The sequence below is a fragment of the Myotis myotis genome, unplaced genomic scaffold, assembly GCF_014108235.1.
Source record: "Myotis myotis isolate mMyoMyo1 unplaced genomic scaffold, mMyoMyo1.p scaffold_m19_p_12, whole genome shotgun sequence".
NCBI lineage: Eukaryota > Metazoa > Chordata > Mammalia > Chiroptera > Vespertilionidae > Myotis > Myotis myotis.
The window spans coordinates 1257064-1283473 of NW_023416316.1; the positions used below are offsets into that span (position 1 = coordinate 1257064).

The 26410-nt window shown below is 61.7% G+C and overlaps 1 protein-coding gene across 1 annotated transcript in view; it reads left to right on the forward strand.

Moving 5' to 3' along the window:
- Positions 1–23: 23 nt before the first annotated feature.
- Positions 24–26410, forward strand: part of AK8 (adenylate kinase 8) — a 63171-nt gene continuing 36784 nt past the window's right edge. Inside the window, exons 1-10 of the mRNA XM_036329258.1 lie at positions 24–162; positions 1220–1304; positions 5498–5547; positions 7359–7472; positions 9082–9150; positions 19718–19799; positions 20434–20505; positions 20586–20786; positions 22080–22211; positions 24705–24794. Of these exons, the coding sequence (XP_036185151.1) occupies positions 79–162; positions 1220–1304; positions 5498–5547; positions 7359–7472; positions 9082–9150; positions 19718–19799; positions 20434–20505; positions 20586–20786; positions 22080–22211; positions 24705–24794 (979 nt within the window). The 5' untranslated portion in view covers positions 24–78. The remainder of the gene's footprint in view (positions 163–1219; positions 1305–5497; positions 5548–7358; positions 7473–9081; positions 9151–19717; positions 19800–20433; positions 20506–20585; positions 20787–22079; positions 22212–24704; positions 24795–26410) is intronic.

Genomic DNA, 26410 nt, shown 5'->3' on the forward strand with positions numbered 1-26410 from the left:
GGAGCAGCGCGCGTGGGTGACGTCATGAGGCGGCGCCCCTAGCAACGGTACTTCTTAGGGAGCGGCCGACGTGGCAGCATGGACGCGACCACCGGCCCGCACCGCATCCCCCCGGAAATGCCCCAGTACGGGGAGAGGCACCACGTCTTCGAGATGATGCAGGTGACCCTGGGGGGGCCACGTCTGTTCTCACGAGGTTTCCCCACTTGCGGAATCTGACTCCTGTGCCACCCTGACCCTGGGGGATACCGCGGTCTGAAGACACCCCACCCCGCGGACCCAGGGGGCAGAAAAGGGGCGAGCCACCCTGACCAGGGTTGGCTCCTGGCTCTGCGTCAGGCGGCTGGGTGGCCTGGAGCAGTCCCTGTCCTAGTCCGCCATCTGTCAAAGGCGGGGTTAGCAGGGGTGAGCTCCAGAGGGCCCGCCCGTGCAGTGGTGTTTCTGAGCTGGGACGCCCGAGCTCACAGTGGCATGCCCATGCCCACGCCCATGCCCACACCCACGCCCCGAGATGGCCACCTCCTGGGACAGCAGTGCTTCCCACCTGCCCTTCCTCCTCAGGACCAGGAGTTCCTGGCTGCGCCCAAGCTCCTCCTGGGCGCCCACCTTGCCTGGGCCCCCTCCCTGTATGACCTTAGTCCCCAGCGTGTGCTGCAGGTGACCCTTCTGCACCTGCTGGAGGTCCAGCCACACCGACTCTGAGGGCCAAGGGGCTGCTGAGCCCGCTCCGGAGCCTTTGTCTGCTCCGTTGGGTCTGCCCACCCCCAGGGGCACCTTGGCGACGCCTGTGGTCATTTGAACCTCAACCTGCACACAGGAGAGCAGAGCTCAGGCTATGCACCCGTCTCCATCTCTCCAGCGAACCTGTGCTTCCTTTGGAAAGTGTTAACTGATAGAGGAGGGGGGAGAGGGAGAGGGAGAGAGAGAGAGGCCAGGCTGTCCAGGACTGTGGAGGTAGTTGGCAGGTGAATACTCCGTCCCACCTGGAGGGCTTTTGGTAGCAGCGATGGCCGTGTCCCCCAGCACACGTGTGCTTGGGCACTGGCTGTGACTGTGCCTGGCGCTGGGTCCCAGGGGGAAGGCGTATTGGTGGGTGCAGTGGTGAGACCAGGCCTCCTGGCCTTTATCCACGGTGACCAGGGTGCTGGGCCACCTGAGCTGGGGGCTGTGGGCGCCCCCGCAGGGGTTAACTACCTGGGTGTCTGCCCTGTACCCACAGAGCATGCTGGAGCAGCTTCTGATCCACCAGCCCACGGATCCCCTCCAGTTCATGATCGAGCACTTGCATCGAAACAATGACAGCGGTGAGCACGCGGGGCCCCTCCCTGCGCCTCCCCACCCCCAGCAGCTGGGGGCCGCTCTGTCCTCCGTTGTCTGAAGAAGGGTCTGAACAGGAGAGGTGGGGCTTGGACCACTGGGGCTGGTGGTGAATTGAAGAATTCCCTCATTTCTTCGGGAGCACAACTAGCAATTCTCTCGTGGGGTCATTAAAGGAAACACCTTGTCGTGGCCCACGGAACCCGTGATTCATGCTCTCCCGCGCGCCAGCCGATGGCCCCCGCGGGGTGTAAGCTCTGTGATCGCTCGTCAGGTGTAAGTGTGGCGTCTGGTCTACCTAGACAGGCAGCACTCATGGTCACTGTTTTCCTCACGGTCTCCTGATGGGCGCCCCTTAGTGAGTTCCAGAGCTCCCACGCCGTGGCCCGGGTGCAGGTCGGCTGGACCCACGGCCAGAGCTTGGGACCGGGGCGTGGGGAGGAGAGGCTCCGCCCGCGGGCCCATCTGCCAGGAGCGGGAGGACCAGTCTGTCCCGTGTGGCTGTCAGGGGAAGCGGCTCTGTGTCCCTTTCACTGGAGCAGCCTGCTTTGCAGGAGCCGGCCCAGCGGCATAGCGCTTGGGCAGCCTCAGGGGGAGGCCCGAGTTGCCTGTGGAGGGGCTCAGAGGCTCAGATGAGAAAGGACTCTGAGTAGCTTTAAAAAAAAAGGAAGAGAGCCCTAGCCAGTTTGGCTCAGTGGATAGAGCGTCGGCCTGCGGTCTGAAGGGTTCTATTGCCCGTCAGGGCACATGCCCGGGGTGCGGGCTCAATCCCTATTGTGGGGCGTGCAGGAGGCAGCCGATCAATGATTCTCATCATTGATGTTTCTATCTCTCCCTCTCCCTTCCTCTCTGAAATCAATAAAAAAATTTTTTAAAAAATGGAAGAGAAAGGAGACGCCAGGCCCGTGAGCCGGGCACACCGGTCGCCTCCGCAAACTCTGCCCGCAGGTGCCAGGCGTGGCTGCGGAGCTCCGAGTGAGGACCCTCGCAGACCTGGGCCGGCGGTTTCGGTTCCGAGAGCCCAGCGGCCTTTTCTGAGCCTCCCGCTGGGCAGGACTGAGCACTGACGTTGACTGTGAGCTCGGTGCCGGGAGCACCCCTTCAGCTGCCCACTGTGCCTCCCTGCCTTCCCGCCGAGACGGCCATGGCCATGATCTCCGTTCACACAGCGGGAGGTCCACCTGGGCCAGTGAGCCAGGTTGTCCGGCCTCCTCCCAGCCACGCAGCCGCCTGTGATCCCTGGAAGCGCGCTCACCCTCTGCTTCCCGGGTGGCTGGTGCGGAGGGGAAGGTTCTGGACTCGCCCAGTGAGTGAGCACGCGGCGGGCAGCCCCCACACCGCGGGACCAGCAGCTCCGGGACAAAGCGGGCGTTTAGAGTAGCCCTGGGCGACACGGACGCCCGAGATGGCCATGGTGTGAGCTGCGCTGTGGAGCGTGCGCTGCGTTGTTTAGCTGGCGTTTGCCGGGAAAGCCGCGGAGGAGCCCGCCCCCGAGGGCTTTCTGGTGAATTTAAATGGTCTCCTCGTTAGGCCTCCTCGTTAAGCCTCGATGGGCGCGGAGGACGAGAGCCTTTGATTCCGTTTTAAGTGGTTGGAAGCAGTTGGTTGCCTGTGGCAGCCCGCAGCCTGTGTGATGCTGTTGATAAATAATTACTCACCAGCAGGGCGTTAGGTTTAAGCAGCTGAAGTTAAGCAGGTAAATGTGCGCGAGAACCTGGGCAGGGAGGCCGTGGCTGTTCCCTTCTAGGCATTTCCACGGATGAGAAAGGACTCTGGGTGTCACTTACGGGACCTGTTGGGGTTTCCCCAGCAGCCCCTGAGCCCTGTAGTTTTGTCGAGATGGACGTGCGACTTAGGAGTCCCCCTGTCCCCCAAATGCTCCTGTCGGGCTGCGTCCCTCTTCTCCGCGGGTTCCGCAGGCCCTGAGCCTGCTGGGTCTGGCCCAGGGTCCGAGGACCTTGGGGGGAGGCCTGTGACCAGAGCTCTGGTTAAGCGGCAGCCAGGAGAGGGCGTACACAGGCCAGACCACGCTCCGCCTGCACCTCCTTTGGCTCTGGCAAGCAGGCCTTCTCCCATGGTCCCACGGCTCCAATGCACAAGGCCCTCCCCCTTGGCCACCCTCCCCCCTTGGCTATCCTCCCCCACACCTGTCGTGGCACCCCAGCTCCACTCTCCCTCAGCAGCTCACCTGACCCTCTGTCCACACAGCCACCTCATTTCCAGGGCAGGGGGTGGGGGGCGGTGCTCTGAAGTCACTGGTCAGGTGAGCCCAGATGGGGTGCAGCCTGGGAGATGCTCTCCCTGGTGGCCCTGCAGGGCCTGGTTCCTGGGTGACAGTGGGGGCACATCCGGGGCAGCCCCACAGCCCACGTTCCGGCCACGGCTGCAGTGTCTGGTGCCCAGCCAGTCAGGGCTGTGTCCCCCCACGCTGCATTGCTCCTGGGGGGCGGGGGCGGTGGCCCTGCCTGGCTCCTCCTGTGCAGGATTCTGCCAACCTCTCGGCCCTTGGACTCAGGGCATCGGCTTCCTGCCGCTCGCGCCCGGGAATGCTGAGGGCAGAGGGCACCATTGGCAGGAGGCAGCCATGGTGGTGACAACAGTGACGCCTCAGGACAGCCGAGGGGGAGGTCCAGGCTGTGCAGGGGGAGACCTCGGGGAGCCTGCCGTCGGGGGGACAGCGACACCGCTGGCTGCTCAGCTGTGGTGCAGACGTTGGATTGGGGGAGGACGACAGTCCTGGCGAGATGACAGGTGAGGAAGTAGGAATGAGGCTGCCCGCCCCTGGACCCCAGGGCGGCCAGGCCGTCCCACTGAGCAGGACACACCAGCCTCCGGTGGAGGTCAGCCCTCTGGGCCCTGGAGGACTTGAAGGTCACAGCCCTTTGGCCAGAAGAATGCTGGGAGCCAGCCGCCCCGGAGGGAAGTGTGCAGCTGTGTGGGCAGAGCCTCGCAGCGCCTCCCGCAGGTGGCCAGGCCGTGGAGGGGCTCCGGGCGCACCTCCTGACCCTCATCCCCGACCCACATCACCCCCCACAGGAGAGGGGACATCTGAGAAGCAAGTTCTGCCCCTCGCACATGGGTGGGGCCGGTGAGCCAGACTTGTGTTTCCCGACGCAGAAACAGCCGTGCTCTGGAGCCACCCGTTGGAAATCCCACAGCGGCAGAGCCAACACAGTGTCCCGTCACGCGTGTTCTGAGGAGAGAGTGGTCCCGTGTCCCAGGCGGGCAGAGGAGGACCCCTCCGTGCCCAGCGCCCAGCACGGAGGAGGCGCTCCGTGAGCACTGGGGGACTCAGCTTGAATGACCTGGACTTTCTCCCCGCATTTTCCCTGAAGACGAGCAGGTGCTGTGAAGCTGGGCAAAGCTGCTAACCCAGGCCGCCTGCTGGGTGTGGGCTGCTGCTCCTTCCATCGTGGGCCCTCTAGGTCCTTCTCGGTGTCCACTCCCAGCTGGGGATGGCGCCCATCCGTCCTCTGCACGGACCACCTCTGCCCATCGTCCCACCTCTGCTCTGTGCCCCTGGCTCCGCACCGTTAGGGGAAGGATCGGGGTCCAGGCGCCATGTTCCGGTTCCTGAGTTTGGAGCCCAGCACGTGCACCTCCCACCCTGTGGACCTTCAGATGCTGGTCTTCCGGCACCCACGCGGTGGCCTGGGAGCCACGGTGGGGATTCTGGGCGGGGAGGGCCTGACAGCCGGGAGACCCTGCAGCCCGCAGCTGTGTTCCATGTGCATAGAAATGCCCGAATTTGAAAACAAAGACGTCCCTGTCCCTACCTGCAGGCTCCCCATACTCCCCTCTGTAAACTGGCAGGGAACGCAGTTCGCTAAGTAAGCGGGCATGAATATAGGAGGAAAGCTTCTGAGGCACTTTATCCCCGAGACAAAGCCCCTGTTTAAATGCTTTACGACGTTTGGAATCTCAGTTGTTCCTGATATTTATTAGTTTGGCAAACTCACCACGTCCATCCGTGTTCCCTCGGAGACAGAAAAATGAGCCGTCTGGGCAATCACTTACCTCTACGCACAGAGAATGTTCTCTGGCGGGAACCGCGGTTACAAACGTGTCACCTGCAGAAAACGAAACCGGGAGGAGGGCTAAACGCTGTGCACCCGGTCGGCGGGCGGAGGCGCTCTGCCGAGCGCACACGGTGACGCGCGCCCCTTCCTCCCCCCCGCAGTGCCGAAGATTGTGGTCCTGGGCCCGCCCGCCTCGGGGAAGACAACCATCGTGAGTGTGTCCCCTGCGTGTGCGACGCGGTAACACCCCCAAAGCGGGACGAGGCTGCGCTCAGCGCCTTCCGTCCTTCCCCGCCTCCGGCTTCTGACTTACTGTAAATCAGAAGACGCCTTGATCGATAAGCCAAATTAACGTGGAGTCTTTATTATTACGCTCGCGCGGGCGGGCTCAGAGCAGAGTGTCTCTGTCAAATTCTGGGCCCCGTGGAGGAAGTCTTTCCTATTCATACTTTTTTCAGCTCTTTGTTTTCCAAATTCGGAACGAGACTTCCGGGCCTTCTGAGGAAGGGCCTGCGCGCTGGGAAGGGGCCGTGAGACCACATCTCCAGGCCCGGCCTGGCGCAGCACTGACAGCTCTGTCTGGGGCATGGTTTCTGGCCTCTCTGGAGTGGGAGTTGTCTTATTTTCCCCATTATTTAAGCAAGCAAACGCTTACAGAAGCCAGAATAGCAGGGTTAACATTTTAAACAGCAGTTTTTACCCAAGATGGAGGTTACTGTGCTTCAATTCTTTTTTATTCTAAAATGTATTTTTATTGATTTCAGAGAGGAAGGGAGAGGGAGAGAGATGGAAACATCAGTGATGAGCATCATCCATCCGCGGCCTCCTGCACGCCCCACACTGGGGATCGAGCCCAAAGCCTGCCCATAAGACTCCGACGCTCAACCAACTGAGCCCCAGGCCAGGTCGCCTCGCAGCACCAGGCCCCGCACTCTGTTCTCACCCGACAGCGTCTGCTGGGGAGGCCCAGGCCTCCTGGAGAGCGCCCCCGAGGCCATGCTGAGGCTGGGGGTGGCCTCTGCACTGGCTGGGCTCCCCGAGCCGTGTTGGAGCCGGTGGCGGCCGGGCGTGAGGGCTCCTTGGGCCGAGGGCCTTTGTCCCCCAGACGGCCGCCACTGTCCCTGCTCTGGCTCTGCTCTGAGCCCAGGGAGCGTTGACGCAGCATCTGTGACTCAAGCAAGAGACCTTCCGCCAGGCCCCGCCCCTCCCTGAGGCGGGCAGGCCACAGCACTTAGCTGCCCGCCCCCTGCCCCCGCATGGGGGGACACATAGCACCTCTCTTCACGATAAGGCGACATCCAGTAAAATCCAGGCAGAGGCCTCCAAGGGCTGTCTGCTGACGTGTCACCGCGTTTCCAGCGTGAGGAGCGGAGAGGGTCAGGCTCATGCCTCCCGATGCCAACGTGGCCAGGGGTCGGCTTGGCGTTGAGAGCCTTCTATGCGTTATTATCCCTGAGGACTCACTCTCCCCTGCGTCTGTAGTAGCTGTGAATGAGCCTACACATGGGACAGAAGAGGCCGCCTCCCCGTCCCTAAGAAAAAGCCAGCATCGCCCTGGCTGGTGTGGCGAAGTGGGTAGAGCGTCGGCCTGCTGACTGGAGGGTCCCCTGCATTCGATTCCGGTCAAGGTCACATGCTCGGGCTTCGGGCTCGGTCCCCAGTGTGGGGCGAGCAGGAGGCAGCCGACCAGTGATTCTCTCTCCTCACTGAGGTTTCCATCTCTCTGTCCTTCTCTGAAATCAACCAGAAAAAGAAGTCAGCATCGAGGGTGCCCGCCCACATTTAGGGCCCATCTCCGTTCCCTGTCTTGAGGTCACAGCTCATGGCCCACGGGCTCCGCCACTCGCAGCCAGCAGCAGGGGTCAGGGGTTTAGCTCCTGAGCAGGCGGGCGGCTGGGGGTGCTGCTAAGGTTGTCTCCCGGAGCCGCCCCCCTGTGGCCAGGCTGTGCTCACGGAACAGGGAAGGGCCTGGGAGTGTCCTGGGGTTCCCTCCATTATGGCTACGGCTTCTGCTTCCTGCAGGCCATGTGGCTCGCCAAGCACCTGAAGACCAACCTTCTCACCCTGGACAGCCTGCTGGCCATGGACCACTCGGAGCTGGCCGAAGGGGCCCGGAGGCACTACGAGAGGAAGAGGGTAGGGCCGGCCCCCCACAGAGCGCCGTCTGACTGCTCAGTCCCAGGCTTCCTGCCCCACGGCCTGCCTGGCACTCAGGGGGAGCAAGTGCTGCCCCCTCCCTGTCCTCTTCCTGCTCCTGCCCCCTGCCCTCCCCTGCCCCCTACCCCAACCCCCTGCCCTCCCCTGTCCCTGCCCCCCTGCCCTCCTTGCCCCTGCTCCCATGCCCTCCCCTGCCCCCTGCCCCCCTGCCCTCCCCTGCCCCTGCCCCCCTGCCCTCCCCTGCCCCTGTGCCTTCCCCTGCCTCTGCCCCTGCCCCCTGCCCTCCCCTGCCCCCACGGTCCTGCAGGAGCCAGAGTGTGGGGTTACAGCTTGAGGGCCACCAACGTTGGGAGTAGGAAGATGGTTTTAGAAAGAAAGTGGAATCTCACTTTCTGCAGGAGACAAGCTTGGGGGGGGGGGGGGCGGGGAGCGGGCGAGGGGGGAAGGGGCTTATTTCCAGGGGAAGATGCTTTTGGGTGTAAAGTTCAGCGGAGAGAGGAGGGCGGTTAGGAAATTCCTCCCAGGATTCCTTAGGCTGACGGTCAGCACATTTCAGGCCACACGGCCTGCTTTCAGGGGGCCTTGTTGGGGTTCTCTGGCCGGCAGCCCGGGTGCAGGGGAGATGAGAGGCAAGGACGTGGGGGCGGGTCAGGGAGGACAGGCGTCTCAGGGGCTGAAGGAAGGGGTGCAAGCAGCCCTGCTAGGGGCCTGGTCGCAGGTGGCGCCCGCGGGCCGGTGGCCTGCTGTTTGGAGCCGGCACAGCCCCTTTGAGAGGAGCTGCTGGGTGCGGCCGAGTGAGCGGAGGAGGAGGAGGAGGAGGAGGAGGAGGAGGAGGAGGAGGAGGAAGAGGAGGAGGGGCCGGGGGCTGCCCCTGGGCTGTGACCGTGGGAGCTTCGCTGGGCCCCATCGGTGTGTCCCCGGTTCTCTGAAAAGAGCCAGGCGCTGGGGCTGGGGCGGGAGAGCCTGGCGGCTCTGGAAGGGGGCCTGGTTCCTGCAGGCAGCTTGGCGGGGTGTGGAGAAGGCCCGGAGCCCCGCTCAGCTCTGTGACACATCAAAGCTGGCATCTGGACAGCACCCGGCGGGGGGCACCCAGGAGGGGCCACTCAGAGTCAGCAGCCCGTCCCCCGCTGCGCAGACTGGGGGGCACCGCGCCCCCCACCTGTCGCCTTTGAGCTCCTGTTCTTTGATTGCACAGTTCCCCCCACCCCCAGCGTCCCTGTGTCCCATGCATCCCTACCTGTTTGAACGAATGGGTGTTGTCAGGGAGGGAGATGGGTCCCTGGAAGCTGGCTTTGGATGTCAGCTGGCCCTGCCTGGGGACGGAGGGGTCAGGAGGGTCAGGAGAGGGTAGGAGGGGCGGCGCTCCCTGCCCCCCGTCCCCCCGCCAGCCTGGGAAGTGCCGAGAGAGCTGGGGGATACGGGCAATGGCGGAAACAGCCCCCCTTCCAGCAGCTTCTCCGGGAGCTCAGAGCCTGAGTTTGCTGAAGATGAGGGATCTGTGGGCGTGGCCCTCGGGCCAGCACAGCCCCTGGGAGCCTGGGCCCTGGCCCGCGGGCCGCGCCCTCACTCCCCTGTGCTCCTTCCTCAGTCGGTGCCCAGCGTGCTGCTCGTCAGACTGGTCCAGGAGCGCCTGCTCGAGGACGACTGCATCAGCCGGGTGAGAGCCCCACGGGGCTGGCGCTGGGGGAAGGGGGGGGGTGGTCACCAGGTGGAGGGAGGGCGAGGGCGAGTGTCCCATCCCGGAGCGGAGATGACCGGGGGCCATGGCCAAACTGGAGCTCGGGGAGGGTCAGGCCGTGAACGTGGGTTTCACCTTGGATGGAGGGAAAATGACAAGTGGAATCTGGGGTGCCCTTCAGCCCACCACGGGGTCACGGGGGGCCTTTAATGGAAGAACAGTGTGGACGTGGGGGTGGGGGTAGATGAGGCAACCAGCCAGCGCCAATGACACAATCTGAGAGCAGAGCACAGGGAGCGGACACCCTGGACCGGGAGGGGCAGTGGGGTCTGGGGGCACCCCAAACTCTGAGGTGGGGCTGAGCCCTCAACCTGAGGAATCGGGTGCCACCTCTGAGTAGATGGAGCCAGAGTGGAGTGAATTGTACGACAGACACCAGCGGGTGTCCCAGGGCCCCCCCCCCCCCCGCACTCACACACACACCGGAGTTGGTGACCAGAACCAAAAAGAGGGTGGAGAGGGTGGGGGGTGGGAGGGCGAAAGGTGGAACAACAGGTACAGGGAGTGTCGGTGCACCCACGGGCGCTCCCCCCCACCGGGCTCTACACCCGGCTCCTCGGGGCCTCCCAGGAGCCCTCGCCGGGCGGCACGTTGCTTCCCATTTCACAGATGAGGAGACTGAGGCGTGGCTGTGATTTCGGAGGGAGCGTGAGGCTCCCAGGCCCTTGCCCACCGCCACCGCCAGCGCCAGAGCGTCATGAACTCTAAGCGATGGCTGCTGTGCGCGTAAGGAGCGCGGCGGGCTGGAGGTGTCCCATGCATACTCATACTTACAGCGACATTAGTTAGCGCTGTTATGCCTGTTTTGGCAACGGTGCTACCAAACTGACACTGGTCGCCTGGGACACCGGCCTGGCACCTTGTCCACAGGCAGGTGCTCTGCGCAAAGCGGCTGTGACGTCACACTGGGCGTGACACTGTGAGCGTGATGTCGGGGGCCCTGAGGGCTGCGTGCCGCACCCACAGCCTCGTTCAGGCTGCACGGAGCCCAGAGCGCGAGAGGCGGTCGAAGCCGTTTCAGGGACGGGCATCTGGGATTGCGGGGCCTCGCTCAAGGTCCCGCAGTCCTCCCCGGACGAGGCGCACACGGAGCCCCGCTTCAGCCGCTCGGCGCCTGTCCTGCGGGCGCTCGCTCGGCCTGTCCCCGCCCGCGGGTGGGCACTGCCCTCCCTGCGGCCTCACCTCAGGGTTCTGATCTGATGGCGCCCAAGCTGTAGGTACCTGCAGAGTAAAGACATAGCTCCTTTCATGGCTGTAAAATAATTTTTTTAAATCTTATTATTTTTTATTGATTTCAGAGAGGAAGGGAGAGGGAGAGTTAGAAACATCGATGATGAGAAAAGATCATTGATTGGCTGCCTCCTGCACGCCCCGCACAGGGGATCGAGCCTGCACCCCGGGCATGTGCCCTTGACCAGAATCGAACCTGGGACCTTTCAGTCTGCAGGCTGACACTCTATCCACTGAGCCACACCAGCCGCGGCCTTTCATTGGCTTTGACATTTCTCCTGAGCTTCCAGGGCCCGGCCCCCTGTCCCTGTCTCCTGGGGAGACGGGACCCGGGTGGAGGCGAGGCTGCTCTCTGCGTGCTGGGGCTGCTCCAACCAGACAGACCCCCTCCAAAGCAAACAGCGTCCTGGCTGCGTGTTCATGTGTGTGGGGATGGTGGTGGTTTAGCTGCTCGGGGCGGGGCCTGGGGACTGAGAGCTCAGCAGAGACTCGGGGCCAGTGCGCAGGGAGAGATGGCCCACGCGCACCGTCAGGACTCCGCAGCGGGCGGCGCGGCCCCCTCTCTGTGGCAGATGCCATCTCTTTGAAGAATGGCTTTGAAGTGAGTCACGGCATTGAGACCAGGAGCTGGCACTTTGATGGGCCCTGTCACAGGGAGGTGGGCTCTGGGTGGGCCCCTCGGCCTTTCTATCTCCAGGGCAGAGGAAGCAGCAGGGGGCAGTGGGTTCAGGGCGTGGGGGGCCCTGCCCCACGGGCTTCCGCGTCTGTCTTTGTGTCTGCGCCCCAGTTGTCTGAATGGCTGAGTCCCTTTCCTTTTGGGGCGCCTCACCCACCTCCCTGTGTCTCCCAGTCTTGTCTTCGTGTTGCCACGGGGGGGGTGGGTGCGCAGAGTGTCACTAAAATATGAGTGGATTTGTTTCTTGGCTGCAGGACGCTCACATGGCTCAGAGCTCAAAAGGCACCCAGTGCCCCATGCTCCCGCCCCGGCGCCCTGCTTCCCGGGAAAAAGTCCTCCTGAAGCCCCTTCCACACACACAGAAGAGTTTGTGTTTTTAAAAATATATTTTTTATTGATTTCAGAGAGGAAGGGAAAGGGGGAGAGAGAAGCATCAATGATGAGAGAGAATCATCGATTGGCTGCCTCCTGCACGCCCCCCACTGGAACTGAGCCCACAACCCGGGCCCATCAGGACGGAGACATGGGCGACGGTTCGCGGCATTTATTGACACAGCGCGTGCAGACCCCGTGCTGCCCGGGCACTTTCCGATGGAACCCGCACCGCTGTCCTGTGGGTTCTCCCAGCTAAGACCGTGGGCACTGCTGTGCGCCAGGCCCGGGCCAGGCCACGTTAGGGACGGACGGAACGAAGCGGCCACACGAGGCCGGGCTTCCGAGGTGCGAGCAGGGGTGGGAGCGTCTCCCCATTACAGACCAGCAGCCGCGGCGCCGACACCCACTGCTGGCCCCACGGAAGGGCCTGCGGGTCCTGGGAGGAAAGCGGACCTTCCGGAAGCTCAAGTTCAAAACACCTGGCTCCCATCTCCCCTCCCTGAGCCGGAGGACCGGCCCATTCAGTGCAGACCTGGGACCACGCTGCTGGCCCCCCTCCCGGTCAGGCGGGGCCACACTTCGCCCCCCGCTAGCAGCAGGGGGTCCCTTATTGTACATCAGATGTCGACATACTCTGCCGTCTCAGGTTAGCTTTTTTATCGCATTTAATGTGGACGCCCCGCTACTCCCCGACCAAGGGGGGGCCCCGAGGATTGTGGGACCAACTTTCAGGCTCGCTCGGCAGGGCAGGCTCCTGGGGTCCCCTCTTCCTCGCTGGTCGCAGGTGTGTCCCCCCTGCCCCCGCGCCCCCGCGCCAGTGTTGGCGGTGGGAACGCCACGGGGCGCTTCCTCTAATGCAGAGGCCGCCAGGGCTGCAGAGCAGGGGGCCGTCTGACCCCGGCTGGGGCACCTTCCGGCATGCACCGCGGCGAGGCGGGGACCGGGGCTTGCGGGGTGCAGTGGTTGGCGGTAGGGGTGATGCAGGGCTCCTTAGTGGCCCGTGTGGCCCCATCTGCTGGCCGAGCTGCAGCACCTCCCCCCCCCCCCCCCCCCCCCCCCCCCGTGCCCCGTGGGCGGCAGAATCGCGGGATGTGCGTGAAGGCCCTCACTGCCCAGGGGAGGAAAACGCTCCATCAGGACAAGCCTGGTGCCTGAGCAGCAGGGGGACCAAGAGCACAGGGCCCTCGGCGACTCCGAGCTGGGCGGGGGCTGGCTCCCCAGGCGTGCAGTCTCCCACACGTCCTCCCCTGCAGGCGGCTCCCAGGGCCACCACAGACCTCTGCTGTGAATTTGACGTTAAGATACTTTTTAGCCCGGCCGGCGTGGCCCAGTGGTGGGGCGTCGACCTATGAACCAGGAGGCCACGGTTTGATTCCCGGTCAGGGCACATCCTCAGTAGGGGGTGTGCAGGAGGCAGCTGCTCAGTGTTTCTCTCTCATTGACGTTTCTATTCCTCTCCTTTCTCTTTCTGAAACACACACACACACACACACACACACACACACACACATCTTTTATTGTCCGACCTGTGAACCCAGGAGGTCATGGTTGGATCGATTCCCGGTCAGGGCACATGCCTGGGATGTGGGCTCAGTCCCCAGTGGGGGGCGTGCTGGAGGCAGCTGCGCAATGATTCTCATCACTGATATTTCTATCTCCCTCTCCCTCTCCCTTCCTCTCTGAAATCAGTAAAAATATGTTAAAAAACAAAATACAGAAGGCTTTTACATGGCACAGAACCATGCACACAGTTGGCCCTCAGCATCCGCGGATTCTGTTTGGAAACGAACAGAAAGCCTCTTGAACACTCACACCTGTGTGTGCGCTGCCAACATGTAACACCTGGAGACCCGGCTGTAGCCTGCAGTCCTGGGCGCACAGACTTGCCTGGATCTGCATGTTTGCATAAACTGGTCACACATGTGTCGCCGAGGAGCAGGATGTCTGCACCCCCGGCCCCATGGGAGCACAGGCCACGTGGGCTGTGCAGGAGAAGGGCCCGGCGAGCCCAGGGCTGCCTGGGTGGGACATGCTGTGGGCAGGGCCAACGAGGGAGGGGTGGTCCGTGTGCCTGTGCATGGTCGGGGATGCAGCCTGTGGGGCACCCGGGGCTGGCTGGCTGGGGAGTGCTGGGAGCCGGTCCATGCTTGCTGTTTCAAGGGACCTGGCATATATGGCATACTGTTCTTAATATGTTTGCTCACCTTCTTGGCACTATGTGTTTTAACCAAGGTCTCTGAGAAAGGGTGTTTCCCCAGGTAGGGATTTTCCCCTGAAGTTAGGGAGGGAATAAAACCTCTTAACTAAGTGCCAGGCAGGTAATTAATCACTTTAACTATGAACAATCATGCTTAAGCTACATAATCTTTACTCCCTGGAATGGAGATAAGAAACGCCCTAACCTTTGTAATAGAGATTGATAGGATTGAATCAACTGGTATAAATACAGATGTAACAAGACAGCAAGACACAGAACTTAGAAGACAGAACTTAGAATACAGAGCTTAGAACACAGAACTTAGAACACAGAACTTAGAACACAGAACTTAGGACACAGAATTTAGAAGACAGAACCTACACAGAACTAGAGACAGAAGAACTTCGCTGGAGAGAACATGGCAAAAGATCCTGGACTGAACCTGACTACAGAAATGGGCAAGAGAACCTGACTAGAACCTGGTGACTGAACCTGGCTGGAGAACCTGGACAGAACCTGGCTGGAGAACCTAGCAAGAGAACATGGACACAGAACCTGGCTGGAGATCTGAAGCAGAACCTCTCTGGAGATCCAGACCAGAACTTGGCTGGAGATCCTGGCTGGAGATCCTGGCTAGGCTGCTGATCAACTGAACACTGTCTCCGTGTCCTTCCTTCTTCGCCAACTCCGTCTACGCCTTTGGGAACCCCTGGACCCGCTGGGGTTGGACCCCGGCAGGGGAGGTTATGCTCTGACGTAAAAGTGTTGCTAGACATCGAAATACAGGTGACGCTTGAACGACATCAACTTGAACTTGTGGGTCCAGTTATACGTGGACTGTTTTTCAGTAAATATACGGCGGGACCTTCATATCCCCAGGTTTCGCATCCTCGGATTCAATCAACTGCGGGTGGAAAACAGTGTTTTCAGTCGTGATTTGGAATCCATGGTTGCTGAGGGCCAACTGTGTGCATGGTTCTGTGCCATTTAAAAGTCTTTTGTATTTTATTTAATTTATTTATTTTTTTTAATTTTTTTTTTTTATTGATTTTTTACAGAGAGGAAGGGAGAGGGATAGAGAGTTAGAAACATCGATGAGAAAGAAACATGGATCAGCTGCCTCCTGCACGCCCCCCACTGGGGATGTGCCCGCAACCAAGGTACATGCCCTTGACCGGAATCGAACCTGGGACCCTTCAGTCCACAGGCCAACACTCTATCCACTGAGCCAAACCGGTTAGGGCTGTATTTTATTTTTTTAACATATTTTTACTAATTTCAGAGAGGAAGGGAGAGAGAGAGGGAGAGAGAAACATCAGTGATGACAGAGAAGCATTGTTCGGCTGCCTCCTGCCTCCCACTGGGGACTGAGCCCACATCCCGGGCACGTGCCCTGACTGGGAATCGAACCAACCTTGACCTCCTGGGTTCACAGGTCGATGCTCAACCACTGAGCCCCGCCGGCTGGGCTGCGCCATTTTATCTAAGGGACTTGGGCACCTGCGGATTTCGGTGCCACAGGGTCCTGGCCCGGTGCCCCGTGGGTACCGGGACGACTGTGGGCGTGTTGGCTCACTCGTTGCCTCTGGGACTCATCAGTGGCCAAACTTGCTCGTTTAAGATGCGTTTCCTTTCTGGCTGATGAAATGTCTCCTTTTTCCTCTTGTGTGTGTTGGGCGACCACGTAATATTTCATGAGGAAAAAGGGCTGCGTGTGAGCCCTCCGTGACGCGTCCCCGGGTCTGACTCGCCGAGTGAGTCTGATTGATGAGTCAGCTTCCGGCCCCAGGGACCCCCTCCAGTCTGCAGCTGGAGCCCGGAGCTGGATGGGGCGTCCTACGGGAACGCAGGGGAGCACCCGCTCTGGTCTTTGGAGGAGAGGGGAGGAGACACGAGCAATGTATCAAAGAGGCGGAGGGCCCGGAGGGCAGGAGTCTTACCGTGGAAATTGCTAATTGCGCTTTAATGGTAGTCAGGAGGGAGGGAGGCCAGGATCACAGAGCTGCGCGCTGCCAGCCTGCACCAGGCCGAGCTCTGCCGGCCTCGCCAGCTCCCCGGCCGGCTGGCTGCTCCGCGTTCCTTTTTTCTCACCCGTGACATCTGCTCGGCGCGTGTCCCTCCTGTGATACGCGCCCTCAGCGGTGCGGACCCCCAGCTCTGCGCCAGCGCGGTGCCCCGAGCAGACGGGCCTTTGATGTGTGATAAAACAGAACCAGGCCACGGGGGTGTGGCGGGCGCGGGCCTCGGAATATCAATTAACCTGCTCTGACAGCCTCGGCGGAGCCAGCGGCCGGCTGGATGCTGTGTTCTCATTAGGGCCTGGCTGATGCGCCCGCACCCAGCTCTCCCGGAGGTCAGACCCTGCGACCTTGGGGCGACCCTGACCAGGCCTGTTGTGGCAGGGTCGGCTGCTGCTTACCGACTTATGGCGTCTTGCTTTGCCAGATTGTGCAGCCATGAACTTGCTCTCGGCCAAAATTGCTGTTTCTTCTCGAAAGAACAGCCCACCGCCCTAGCTGGTGCGGTTCAGTGGATAGAGCATTGGCCTGCAGACTGAAGGGTCCCGGGTTCGATTCCAGTCAAGAGCACAGGTCTGGGTTGCCAGCTTGATCCCTGGTTTGTTTTTTTTTCGGGGGGGTGGGGGGCGTGCAGAAGGCAGCCGATCAATGATTCTCTCTCATCATTGATGTTTCTATCTCTCGCTCTCTCTCTCCCTCCTTTCCTCTCTGAAATCAATAAAAATATATTTTAAAAAAGCAAAAGGAAAGGAAAAACAGCCCACAGTCTGGACGGTGGCAGGACCCTGTGTGGACACAGGCGTCCGGGAAAGACTTCTCCGAGGGCTCGGCCTGGGCTCCCACCTGAGAGGCCGGGACCCGCGCTGCCCGACGCAGGGCCTGGGTTCCTGGGCCCGTGCGGGCCGACGGGTGGCGTGGCGACTTCCCCATCGAGGGGGGCTGCCCCAGGGGGTGTGAGGCTGCCCTGGGGGTCCCTCGGGGGCCTGTTTCTAGCACCTCTGATTCTGGGAGCGCGGCTGGCCGGGATTCGCCGAGCCCCACCTCCTCGGGCTCAGAGCCTCAGATCCCCCGGGGTGAGGCGCCGGGAGCCGAGCCGGCTAATTAGGAAGCTGCTCCTCACTTTGCTGCACTTTCCCGTGTAATTGGAAGTCGGTGAGAGCGACTCCCCCAAATAGTTCTAAAAGCTGCGGACCACATGCTGACATCAGCTGCGGATTCACGGATTCACGGGGCGAGATGCTAATGATCGCTCTGCAATGCAATATTAAACGCAGAGGCCGTCCCCGCGGAGCCAGCCGAGCGAGGTCGGAGCGCCTGCCTCCCTCAGCGTCTGAGAGGGACTCCACGCCCCCCGGGCCCTCCCTCCAGATAAAGGGGAAAGGGGTCCGAATGTAGCCGAAGCTCAGGAAACCGGGGCTGGGCGTCTGGGCTGCGAGGGGCTCTCAGAGGGTCTTCGCGTCTTGGCGGGCTCGCTGCTGTGGATGCTTCCGTTTCCGAGAGCCCTGCCCCGCGCCCGCTGCCTCTAACAAGGACTTGAGGGAGCAGAAGGCTGTGAAAAATATCTTTTTGCACTTCTGCTTCGTTAGTTTAGAAACCAGGGGTCCCACGGCCGTGCGCTTTCCTGCATAATTTAAGAAATTAGCGGGAGCATACCTGGTTTTCCCAGCCCGCCCTACTCTGCAAATTTGTTGAGCTTTTCTTTAAAACTGTCACCTGAGGTTGTTGGAACCTAAATATTTTAATACTGGGGAAAGGCAGGCTTGCTTGTTTGTTGTTTTGAGAAAGACATTGCTGCCCAGCCGGCGTGGCTCAGTGGTTGAGCGTTGAGGAGGTCAGGGTTCGACTCCCTGTCAGGGCACATGCCTGGGTTGTGGGCTCGCCCCCCGGTGTGGGGTATGCAGGGGGCAGTCAATCAATGGTTCTCTCATCATTGATGTCTCTCTCTTTCTCTCTCTCTTCCTCTCTGAAATCAATAAAAAATACTTCAAAAAAGAAAAAGAAAAAGATTGCTTGCCCCATCCCCCCGGGGTCCTGGGAGTCAGGTGCTGAGGGTAATGAGCGACCCTGAGTCTGACCTTACCCACCTGTCCGCCCTCTGACCTTAATCAGCCCAGTTCTCATAATGACCAAGAGGGAGGGGTGTGTGGCAGGGGGTGTCCCCTTCTGAGAGCCAGTGTCGGAACCCCGCCTGACCCCCGCTGCAGAACAAAGACCTGAAGCTGTGTGTGGCCTCATTTCGCTCTTGCAAATGTATCTGGCTGTGCAGTTAGAAGCACTAAGGTGTGTGTGTGCGCGTGAGTGTGTGTGCATATATGTGTGTGCATGTGCGCGTGTGCATGCATGTGTGTGAGTGTGTGTATGTGTGTGAGTGTGTGCATGTGTGTGTGTATGTCTATGTGTGTGAGTGTGTATGTGTGTGTGCGTGTGTGTATGTATGTCTATGTGTGTGAGTGTGTGTGTGTGTGTGAGAGAGAGAGAGAGAGAGAGAGATGGCTCCCGGGACTGGGAAAGACTTTAGAAGCTGTTTAATGTTGATATTGCTGAGGGACACAGCCACGTGCACCCACAGGAAGATGGCGATCTGTAAAAATGTCGCTGCTTCAGAAGTTAACCCACACAGCTAACGTTACTACGCAGGCCTAGTAGAATTTCCGTTTTGGAACTTGACGGAAAGCTGCTGCTGCGCACCCGGAAGAACAGATTATTTTGGGGGGAAAAGAGGAAGGAGGAGGAACATGTCCTGCGAGAGAGAGCTAAGTTATAAGCAGCGATGATTTCAGCCGTGAGGACGGCACAGGCCTCTACAGGCCGGCAGAGGCCAGGGCCAGCTTCCGACCAGCGTGCGGACTGCGATGCCAGTGGCATCAGAGGAGCAGGGGCAGGGGCAGGCGCTGCAGGGACGAGGCCGGGCTGGCGGGTGAGCCGCAAGGAGACAAGGGCGACCGCAGCCTCACATCATTTCCAATAAAAAGGGGCTCCACTCGGAACTTGACCGAACAGGCGAAAAGTGCTGGAGGACACAGTTTAGCCCAGCCGTGGGCAAACTACGGCCCGCAGGCCGGATCCGGCCGTTTGAAATGAATAAAACTAAAAAAAAAAAGACCGTACCCTTTTATGTAATGATGTTTACTTTGAATTTATATTAGTTCACACAAACACTCCATCCATGCTTTTGTTCCGGCCTCCGGTCCAGTTTAAGAACCCCTTGTGGCCCTCCCCTGGTTTAGACGCCAGTGACATTTCTCAGCTTTGCACACATCCACCCGGCGCTGGAATCAAAGAGGAAAGTGATCGATTTGGCCAAAAACACGTGTGTGAGAGACAGCACCACACACGAGATGAAAAGCCGAAGACAGGCTGCGGGAGACGCTGGCAACACTGTTGGCCTCGACGGGCCTGGGGTAGTGTTTGCCAAAACGGGTTAACGCTTTTAATATGCAAAGAGCTCTTGTCAATAAATAAAAGGACGAGAACCCCAAGGGGACTGCAGAGATGGCAGGAAGCGGCATTTTTGGAAAAGAAAAAACGCAACTGGCCAGTGAACATATGGAGAAAACGGCTGAGCCTCATTAATGATCAAAGAAACGCCGGCCGCTTCCCCAGACGCCGGCCGCTGACGGAGATGCGGGAGGACAGCCGCGTCCGGCCCAGGCGTCGGGAGTCACATTTATCTGGAGGCTCTTCCCCGGCATCCGGGTGCCCGCCCGGCACGGTTCAGAGACAAGGGCGCGAAACGGGGCGAAGGGAGCAGCAGGTGGGTGCGTCCACCTTCGAGGCTGGGCCCACCCGTGGCCGCAGCAGCGAGAGCTCAGGGAGGAGGGAGGCAGGAGGAGCGTTTGGTGACGGGAAACAGACAGACTACAGGTGCGGCTGTCGTTTTACTTCATTTTGTCTTCAGAGCTTCGGCCTTTCTATAAAGCTGTCAGTTCCTTTATTCTGGAAATTCTGGGAGATAAAAATAGCGGGCGCCTTTGGGAATTCTCTGCCCAGGGCTGGATCCTGGACGGCATCCCCGAGACGCGGGAGCAGGCGATGATGGTCCAGACCCTCGGGATCACCCCCAGGCACGTCAGTGAGTAGCCGCCCGGCCCCCCAGGGAGCACCTGCTGTGCCCGCCCCGCGCCCGCCCCGCCCAGGTCAGCGCCGCTGCCTAGTTCAGAGAACTCTGTGCGTCCCGGCTCGGTCTTTAAAACGTGGGCTTTTATTTGGACCCTGGTGGTTCCTGTTCCAGGAATCTCACATCTGAGAGTCTCTCTTTAGGAAACAGTGGAAAACCTGGCAAAGGCACGCGTGCCGAGATGTGCCTGCCGGCGCCGAGCACGGCCCGGAAGGGTTAGCGGTCGGAGGGTCAGGCGTGCGTGGGCCTCGGTCCTGAGGTCGAGGCCTTTGTGTTTGGTGCCGAGAGACTCCTCGGGTGGGAGATGGCGGTGGCTCACTGTCATGAACAGCGAGAGACGGTGGGGCAGGGGTTGGCCCAAGGAGTCCAGTGTCCGGGACCCGCTCCCACTTGCCGGGTTGTCTTCCTCCTCCCCCTCCCCCTCCCCTCCTTCCCCTTCCTCTCCTCCCCTCCCCTCCTTCCCCTTCCTCTCCTCCCCCTCCCCCTCCTTCCCCTTCCTCCCCTCCCCCTCCCCCTCCTTCCCTTCCTCCCCTCCCCCACCCCTCCTTCCCCCTCCTCCCCTCCCCCACCCCCTCTTCCTCTTCTGCAGTCGCACTGAGTGCCCCGGACACAGTCCTGATCGAAAGGAACTTGGGGAAGAGAATTGACCCTCAAACTGGAGGTACGCCCCCTCCCCCCTGTACCCCCTCTGCCCCCCCATGCAGCCAAGCCGTGACCCCAACTGCGCCCTGTTGTCGGCAGAGATCTACCACACCACCTTCGACTGGCCCCCCGAGCCTGAGATCCAGAACCGCCTGGTGGTGCCCGAGGGCATCTCGGAGCGGGAGACGGTGCAGAGGCTGCTGCGGCACCACAGGAACATCGTCAGGGTGCTGCCCTCGTACCCCGGGGTCCTGAAGGTCATCAGCGCCGACCAGCCCTGCGTGGACGTCTTCTACCAGGGTGAGCGCGGGCGGGCGCGGGCCACGGTCAGAGCTCGCACAGTCACGGCCCCCGGGTTCCTCGCTCACGTGGGAGCGTTCATAGCGAGGTCATGCCTGGGCGGTGAAGGAACACGCGGTGTCGGACTATGTTCATCACCAGCAGTTCACGCAGAGCGGGAGGCTGAGGGCCGGAAGGCGCGTTCTCTGCCGTTTGTGCGTCTCTGCAGTGCGCGCAGCAGCCACGCTTTTTAAAGAGTGATTAGCGGTGGAGGCGTCGGGACAGCGAAGTCACTGCCTGTAAATCAGGCGTCGTCTGTGCTCTCTGGACGTGCCGGCCTCGGGCGGTCTGAGATCCGAGACCCTGCTTGGGCCACGTCCTCCGGGCTGTTCGCACTGGTGGCGACGGCCCCGTGGCGGTGGGCTCGGGAGCGTGGCCCCGCCCCCAGCTCTGTGAGTGGGGACACGGGACCGGCCCACAGGCCTGCAGGGCATTTAGCTTCGCAGTCGCTAAGCGATGACGGTGCCGAGGGTCCTCACGGCCTTGAAAACAGTCTCTTAACTCACCTGTGCCTTTAATTCCAAACACGAGGGCAGCCCGGCCGGTGTGGCTCGGTGGTTGAGCTTTGACCTATGACCCAGGAGGTCTCGGTTCGATTCCCAGTCGGGGCACATGCCTGGGTTTCGGGCTCGATCCCCAGTGGGGGGCCGTGCAGGAGGCAGCCAGTCAATAATTGTCTCTTATCATTGATGTTTCTCTCTCTCTCTCTCTCTGAAAGCAATAAAAAGTATTTATATATTTTAAAAAGAGTGCCACCCCCGCCGCACCCGCCCAGGTCAGCCAGCAGGCTCCTCAGGGCAGCATTGGCCCAGCCCCTTGTCGGGCGGAGTCTACGTGAGCGGAAAGGTGTCACAGGGCCACCACAGCGGACCGTGGGCGCTGGATGCCTGGGTCCCTGACAGGAGGCGGGGCTGGTGGGGGAGACCCCGCTTGGTGTGGGCAGCTGGGCAGCGGGCAGGGCCCGGGCCTCCACTGGGCGGCAGCTCCCCTGCTCAGGGGCCTGGGGGCCCGTTTCTGGCCTCTGCCCCCCGCTCCCCACCTGCTCGCACGCCCTCCCCACGCTCTGTGCCAGGCCCCAGGCAGCGGGGCTGATGCTCAGCAGCTTCGGCCCCAGGGCTTTGCCTGTTCGTGTGGTGGCTCAGTGCTGGCGTGGCTCCCGTGTCCGCCCAGAGCCAGAGCCCCACAGCCAGCGGGGCTGCGCCGCCCGCCCCTCTCCCTGGGGCCTGCGTTTATTATCTTCCTCCTGACTTCCAGCTCTGACCTACGTCCAGACCAACCGTCGGTCCAACGCCCCCTTCACGCCCAAGGTGCTGCTCTGCGGGCCGGTGGGCAGCGGGAAGAGCCTGCAGGCCGGGCTCCTGGCCCAGAAGTACGGCCTCGTCAACCGTGAGTGTGGCCGCCCGCCCGGCCTCCCCTCGCCTCCAGCCTCCCGCCTCCGCCCTCCAGGCGCCTGCTCTATGGGGCTGGCGAGGAGAGACCGGGGTGGGCAGCTTCTTTCCGTGAGTCCACCTTTGAAGGGAGGAGGAGAGACAGAGAGAAACATTATTATGAGAGAGAGACATCGATTGGCTGCCTCCTGCACACACCCTGACCAGGGCCAGCAGCCTGCGCCGAGGTACCTGCCCTTGTCTGGAATCGAACCCGGGACCCTGCAGTGCGTAGGCCGATGCTCTATCCACTGAGCCAAACGGGCCAGGCCCGGCCCGGTGTTTGTCTTCTATTATGTCCTCTGTCCTGTGCTCCTCCAACTCCTGGGCTAACCAGGTCCTTGCAGTGATCATTTCACATCTCAGCTGCCTTGTGGGTTAGTGGCTTTGTGTTCCTCTGTCGGTGGTTGTTTGGGGACTGCGTGTGCGTCCTCCCGTGTCCCCATCCACCCTGAATTAACATCGCCCTCCTCCACGTCAGCACGACCTCCCGGTGGGACGTTCCCTTTGCCCGGCTCCCGTCCTCCACGCTCTTGTGTCATACATGTCGCCTGTACACATGTGGCACACGCTACAACACATTGCAGTCACTCTCACTTGATACGCTCTTTGTTGAAAGTCAGGAAGTGCAGGGCAGAAGGGCTTCCTCACCCCCCACACGTCACCCCCCCCCCCCCGCCCCGTCCTGGTGCAGCCCGCGTTCCCACCGACACGTTCTCCCGCCGAGAGAGCCTCCTTTGGCGCTTCCTGTGGTGAACGCCGTGGAGACGCATCCTCCCGGCTCTCGTCTGTCTCAGCACGTCTGGCGTTCACCTTCGTCCTTGAAGGGGTTCCCGCTGCAGCAGGAGCCGTGTGACAGCTTCTCGCCGCTTCGCGGGGCCGCCCGCCGCCCTGCCTGCGGACGGAGGCTTCCCCGTCTGGCGGCTCTGCAGCTGCTCTCTCTCTTTCTCTTTCGGAAATTTAACTGCGATGCCTCAGGTGTGGTTCCCTGTGTGTTTCTTCTTGGGTCTCGGACTCTTGGATTTGCAGGTTGATACTTTTCATCAGATTTTGAAATTCTTCTGCCATATTTTCTCAAATATTCTTGTCTGCCCCCCTTTCCTTCTGGGACTCCAATTATATGTGTGTTGGACTGTGCACCCTCCGCCCCTTTCTCCACTCTTTGTTTCCAGTCGCTGCCCCCCTTAACTCGCCCCTCAGCCCCCTCTTTGTTCCAGTTTGATCCTTTCTAATGCCCGGTGTCCGCCCCCAAAGGCGCCGAGGGCGGCCCGTCCTGATGGCCTCCAGTTCCAGACTTCCATCTGTTCCTTTCTCTTTGTTAAAAAATTAGTTTCCACTTCTCTGCGGAGATTTCTCCATCTGGTCACTCACGTTGCCTGTCTTTTTCTGAACGTCGTAGCCTGTTTCCAATCGCTGTTTTCAAGTTCCCGCGCGCCCGCTGGCCTGGTGTCGGCTCCTGATGGGGCTCCACGCCTCCTCTCTCCCCCGAGGGGCCACAGTTCCCTGCTCTGTCGCCCCCACCTCCCCCCGCCCCCCGGTTTGTATTACACGCTGGACGCTGTGGTGCCTGCACTGCTGAGGGGCTGGTTAGTGTGGTTTTGCTTTAAGAAGATCGAGCGTAAAAGAGCTGCGTCTCATCACGCAGCCAGTCTGGTGCGGGATCCGTGGGGCCAGTGCGGCTTGGTCTTAGTTCTGTGACGGTGGGACCGGCCGCACTCACTGGGGGCCAGGGTGTCCCCCACCCTGCGCGGCCCTCCCGTCTCAGCCGCGTGTCGGGGGCCTGGCCGTCAGAAGCCGGCATCTCCGTGCCGTGGGAGCCCCGCTCAGCTCCCAGCTTCCCGGCGGCTTTCCTCGCAGGCCGTGGGGTCTCACCCCGAGGAGACTCGGTGCCCCCCGACGCGGGGCCCTGGGGCTCCTCTCCGCGCGGCTCCCTCCTCCCAGGACCTGCTCCACCCGCTGCAGCTGCCTCCGCCCGGGCTGCAGTCCTGTCTGCTGCTCTGCCTGGTCTCCGCTCTCCTGGGCTGCAGTGTGGAGTGACCACGGGTGGGCCAGGGTGGACGTGGGCTCGGGCGTCCGTCCTGTCGGGATCCCAGCCCTGCTGGCCGCTGGCTGGTGCCCGCAAGGGTCACGCCATGTATTGTGTTTTACGGTCTTTGCAAAATCAATCCTGTTTCTTTCTGCACCTTCCCCCTCGGCCGCCTCCTCCCCCAGTTCCTTTTCCCATTTCCTTCCCCTGGACACACCCCCACTCAGAAACCCTTCTCTATTTTGTTCAGCAACCTCCACCCCTCCCCTGCCCTGGCCCAGGGGTGTCTTTCTCTGGCTCGCCCTCCTGCTGGAAGGTGACGGGTCTCTGTCCCCCCCCCCCCCCCCCGGCCCCTGGGATGTCCTCGCTCGCCCTCCTCCTGGAAGGTGACGGGTTTCTGTCCCCCCCCCCCACCCCCCTCCACAGTGTGCTGCGGGCAGCTGCTGAAGGAGGCTGTGGCCGACAACTCCAGGCAGGGCAAGGCCATCCAGCCCTTTTTTGAAAAGGAGATGACAGGTAGGCCCCGCGTCCGAGCTCCACCGCGGGCTCTGGGGGAAGCCGCTCCCCGAAGCGGGGGAGGGAGGGCTCCCTGGGCACCTGGGGGCTCGGGCCAGGGACGCGGCCGGGAGTTGGGACGGTTTTCTCATGGGCACAGGCTCCGTGGTCGCTCCTGGGAAGGCCTGGGGGCTGCGGGCGTCCCGGCGCGGGCTCTGGACCCGCTGTCCACGGCGGTTTGGAAGGTGTCTGTGTCTCAGGGACGTTGGCTTTCGGTAACTGAACGCGGAGCGCGGGGAGGCCACAGCCGCTGCCTCCGTTACTCCGCGTGTAGAACGCTCTGGCTGACCTGGTTCAGGCGGCGTCGGAGCCGGAGGTCCGCCAGCCGTGCCGACGGAGCGCAGTGGCTGCCCCTGGGCCTCAGGTCCGAGCCGCCTGCCGATGGGAGGCTGGGCCCAGTCACTCCCCGGGCCCCACCCCGCGGTCCGCGCCCTGAAAGCACCCTAAGGTGCTGCCTGAGGAAGGGAGCCTGTGCGCTCATTCTGTCCAGTTTCCTGCGCCCACAGATGGTGGCTGCTTTCTTGGGGGCCCCTCGAGGCATCTCAGGTTCCCCTCATGTCCTGGCGCGTTTTATTTTATTTTATTATTTTAATATTTTTATTGATTTCAGAGAGGAAAGGAGAGGGAGAGAGAGAGAAACATCAGGGATGAGAGTGAATCATTGATCAGCTGCCTCCTGCATGCTCCCTATTGGGGATCGAGCCCACAACCTGGGCATGTGCCCTCAATGGGAATCGAAACTGGGACCCTTCAGTCCACAGGCCGACACTCTATCCACTGAGCAAAGCCAGCCAGGGCCTGGGCCTGCTTTAGACACCTGCGCTCCGTGCAGCCATCCCCGAGGCAGGCTCCAGCCACCCACCAATGATGTCCACCGGGCACCTGCCAGGGGCAAGGGCTCAGGGGACGGGCAGAAGCTCCGGGTAAGGACAAGGGGCCTTGTCCCCCGGGGGCACACCCAGGCCCCTCGGAGTGGGCAGTCAGAGCTCCTGCAGGGAGCCGGCCCGTGCAGAGACGCACTGCCACCCCCAGGGCCAGGCGGTGTCCCGGGTGCGGCCGCCTCCGCAGGCCGCTCTGCCCGCTGCTGGCCGCGGCCGCCTCTGTGCCTCCCGGTCGGCCCTGCGTCCCTGCTGCTCAGGCTCTCGCCCTCTTGCTCACCTTGAGCCGCATTCCCCAAGACGGCAGCCCTGTCACCGCAGAGCGTCGAGGCCATTCTGCGGTCATCGTCCCTGCATCCCCCGCTCCGCCACGAGATCCAGATGTCGCCCTTGGCCGTGTGGAGCGCCTGCTCCTGTCCCCGCGGGGCCCCCGATGCCATGTCCCAGCCGCGACCTCGACGACTCAGTCATGTTCTCCGTGTCCTCACGGGGCTGCCAACACCTCCGCCTCTCGGATCAGCAGCGAAATTAATAACTGTGTTGCCTTCCCATCTTCCCACGGCCACGGACAGAGGCCCCAGGGCCCCTCTCGCTCGTCCTAAACCTTCGACCCTGGCCCCCGGGACGCGCCGTGGACAGCGGCGTGGGGAGGTGCTCGCCCGGTGCCCTGGGCTTGGAAACCTATAGGCCTGGCCTCGT